The sequence below is a fragment of the Sinocyclocheilus rhinocerous genome, unplaced genomic scaffold (genome assembly GCF_001515625.1).
Source record: "Sinocyclocheilus rhinocerous isolate Xijiao unplaced genomic scaffold, SAMN03320098_v1.1 scaffold1023, whole genome shotgun sequence".
Taxonomy (NCBI): domain Eukaryota; kingdom Metazoa; phylum Chordata; class Actinopteri; order Cypriniformes; family Cyprinidae; genus Sinocyclocheilus; species Sinocyclocheilus rhinocerous.
The window spans coordinates 49,868-53,343 of NW_015638986.1; the positions used below are offsets into that span (position 1 = coordinate 49,868).

Sequence of the window (3,476 nt, forward strand, 5' to 3'; positions counted from 1 at the left end):
TGCTCTATTCTGGAAAAAGGGGCGGGGAACAGCAGCTCATTTGCATTTAAAGAGACATGCACAAAAACAGCCGTTTCTGCTTCCACTCAAAATAGGCATTTTCAAAATGATGTAATAAATGATTTGTGGGGTATTTTGAGCTGAAACTTCACAGACACATTCTGGGGACACCTGAGACTTATATTACATATTGTGAAAAGGGGCATAATATGTCTTATTTAACATTTGAAAGGATACTATGACAAGGATATGACTTTCCTCAGCGGACATTCAAACTAATGTTTATTGTGAATATGAGATTGAGCTGAAGAATGAATGCTGTATCAGATGCAGGTAATCACACTTACTCTGTCCATCTCTCTGTCATAATACTCTACATAATACAATAAGCTTGCAATGAAGCAACTCAGCGTTCCTTCATTACTAGTTCTAAAGTTATGTTTTTGAATTAGCAACAGAGGTTTGGGCTCAGCTGTTAAACTGTCAACTTAAGATTTGAGGAAGGTAATACTGTAGTTCTGCACACAAACGGGTTTTTTAAGACAGTGTTGTTTCTTATTTATTTACACACTTGTGCCATCAAACTGTTGTACAAACACGATATCACACTCGTAGCCATGTGATATCGCTCTATATCGGCATGGCTGTGATTACCTATAGCATTGTGGAATCACAGCCATGCTGATATAGAGCGATATCAGATGGCTACAAGTGTGATATTGCTCATATATACAAAAATCATCACTAAATGTGTGTGCTTATGCATGGGGGGTCTTCCAGGTCTCTAGCGATGAATCCCCTCCTGATACCAGAAGCGTATATCATAGGAGGACAGCCGCTGTGCAGTCAACTAGCTGGACTGTCTAAAGGTCAGAAAAAACTTTGCCAGCTGTACCAAGATCACATGCAGTTCATTGGAGAGGGCGCCAAGACAGGCATCCGGGAGTGCCAATACCAGTTTCGCAACCGCCGCTGGAACTGCAGCACAGTGGACAACTCCTCAGTGTTTGGCAGAGTCATGCAGATAGGTATATTTTTAGGCAGCTGTTTTCCATTTAACAGTAATTGATGATAATCACAGATGTTTAGCTCCAAAACGGATAAAACACCATAGAAGCACCTTGTGGCATCTTGTGTGGGAGTGTAGTTCTCTAACAAAACCAAGCTCAGGCAATTTAATTAAAAAGAAACTGGTTTATTTTAATAATCAACCAAAATGCTGCTGATACATATATGCTGATCTCTGAATATCTAATTAGGTGTGATTGCTTGTTATATATGAGGAGATATGTCCACTAGGTGGTGTGGTTACTGTATGTTGCTGAATTCATTTTACAAGAGTGCATGTAGCAGCACATCATTGTGAATCACCTAGATTTGTCTTTTTGGTTTAAAACAAAAACATATCGGACCTACATATGTCTATTTAGTTTGAAGCTCCTTCAAACTAGTTTGAAGTTCCTTCTCTTTTTACATTCTGACACATGAAAGCAATGCTACATAATGTACAAGACAGGTTTTCAGAACAGTAATTCTTAGGATTCTTTCAGATTTGGTCAATGTTCCTAGGATAAATATATTAGGGTAAACAGAATAAATGATTATGATTTACTAATAAACTGTTGCTCATGAAAACAAATTAAAAAAAGGTAAATGTGAATTTGTTGTGGTGGTTGTTTGCTTTTCCAGGGAGCAGAGAGACAGCATTTACATACGCTATCAGTGCCGCTGGCGTGGTCAATGCAGTGAGCCGTGCCTGCAGAGAGGGGGAGCTGTCGAGTTGTGGCTGCAGCAGGGCAGCGAGACCTAAAGATCTGCCACGAGACTGGCTGTGGGGCGGCTGTGGTGACAACCTCAATTATGGATATCGCTTCAGCAAGGAGTTTGTGGATGCACGTGAACGGGAAAAAACTTTCACCAAAGGCTCTATGGAGAGTGCAAGACTGCTGATGAACCTTCATAACAATGAGGCAGGACGGAGGGTAAGACAGCTGTAACTATGTGAAGATTAGTCATTTTCATCTAAACTTGCACACATGGTCAAACTAATCTGCTGTGATCTCTCTATTTTGTTTTGTTTTCTTAAGCTTATTTCTCTTGTTTAGACTCTTCAGCTACCTTTTAGGTATTTTAGGTTATTTTAATAATATAATATAATATAATATAATATAATATAATATTATACATAAGTGATGTGCAGTGGTGTTGTAAAATTAGGAGGCAAATTCGTCAACGTTTTTTTCTTTTCTTTTCTTTTCCTTTCTTTTCTTTTTTTTAGATTAACATTACTTTACTTAGCCTATCAGAAAAAAAAGAAAAGAAAAAAAATATATTTATATTTTTACATTAACAATGTAATCAATATTCTATTTATTAAAGCCAAGTATGAATCTCATCAAGTTAGTGTTTTTAAGAATTTTACATTTATTCCAAAATAATAACTCAAGGCAGTAACAATTTAAACAATAGATTTTATTTGTGAACTTATGTTTGGCTATTCTTTTTAATAGTTTAATAGTTTTCGGATCATCAGTCATCAGAGATCGGTAAATATTGGTCACAGACACCGAGATTTACTTTAAATTTCAGTAAGCTGATTACCCACTAAAACTCCCACAGATCATGTTTTCATGCAAATTTAAAGGGTTAGTTTGCCCAAAAATGAAAATTATATCATTAATTAACCCGTAAGACCTTCGTTCATCTTCGGAACACAATTTAAGATATTTTTGATTAAATCTGAGGGCTCTCTGACCCTCCCATAGACAGCAAGGTAACTACCACGTTCAAGGTCCATAAAAGTACCAAGATGCCCTTTAAGACTTATTTTGACATAACAAGGTGGTTATATCTAAGTGTGTTAGTTGTTTACTTACTTTTTATCATTTGTCTTCCCATTATATTTTTCATTTAGACTGATTAGTGAATGCGCATGAACTGAGGCGGGATTTATTGCATGCACCAATCACAGCCAAACATTAGCAGTCATATCCAATCATATCGCAATGGAGGCATTGTGAAACCTGCTGCAGTTTGTGTCATTGATGTAACTCAAAGAACAAAAGAAAAAGAGAAATCACTCACTGCTCTGCAATTTATGGTTTATTTGAAGATTGTTTTAAGTTCACTTAAATTTAAAGTTATATTTTTCAAAACTTATTAAATGCTAAAAAATAATGGCTTTCAATTATACTGTAATGTTGAATTGCTATAACCATTGGCGACAATTGAGGGAAAATGCATTTAATAGAGACGTCAATAGCAGTATTGGTATCAGTGATACTGGCCTTCATTAATAATAGTTACTATTTAGTAAAAAGATGCCATTAAACACATATTTAAAATATACCATCTTTATGTTTACCAGTCTGTCTTCAGAAGTGGACATTCAACCGAGACTGCCTTGCTCTCAGTTGTTGAAGCCCTCAGACTGGCAAGAGCGGATTCCAAATCTTCAATACTTATCTTGCTGGATC

The 3,476-nt window shown here is 36.3% G+C and overlaps 1 protein-coding gene across 3 annotated transcripts in view; it reads left to right on the top strand.

Moving 5' to 3' along the window:
• wnt5a (wingless-type MMTV integration site family, member 5a) overlaps window positions 1–3,476 on the top strand; it is a 21,864-nt gene that overhangs the window by 14,150 nt on the left and 4,238 nt on the right. For all 3 annotated transcript variants that reach the window (XM_016566338.1, XM_016566340.1, XM_016566339.1), the window contains 2 exons: window positions 781–1,028; window positions 1,690–1,982. In XM_016566338.1, the coding sequence (XP_016421824.1) occupies window positions 781–1,028; window positions 1,690–1,982 (541 nt within the window). The remainder of the gene's footprint in view (window positions 1–780; window positions 1,029–1,689; window positions 1,983–3,476) is intronic.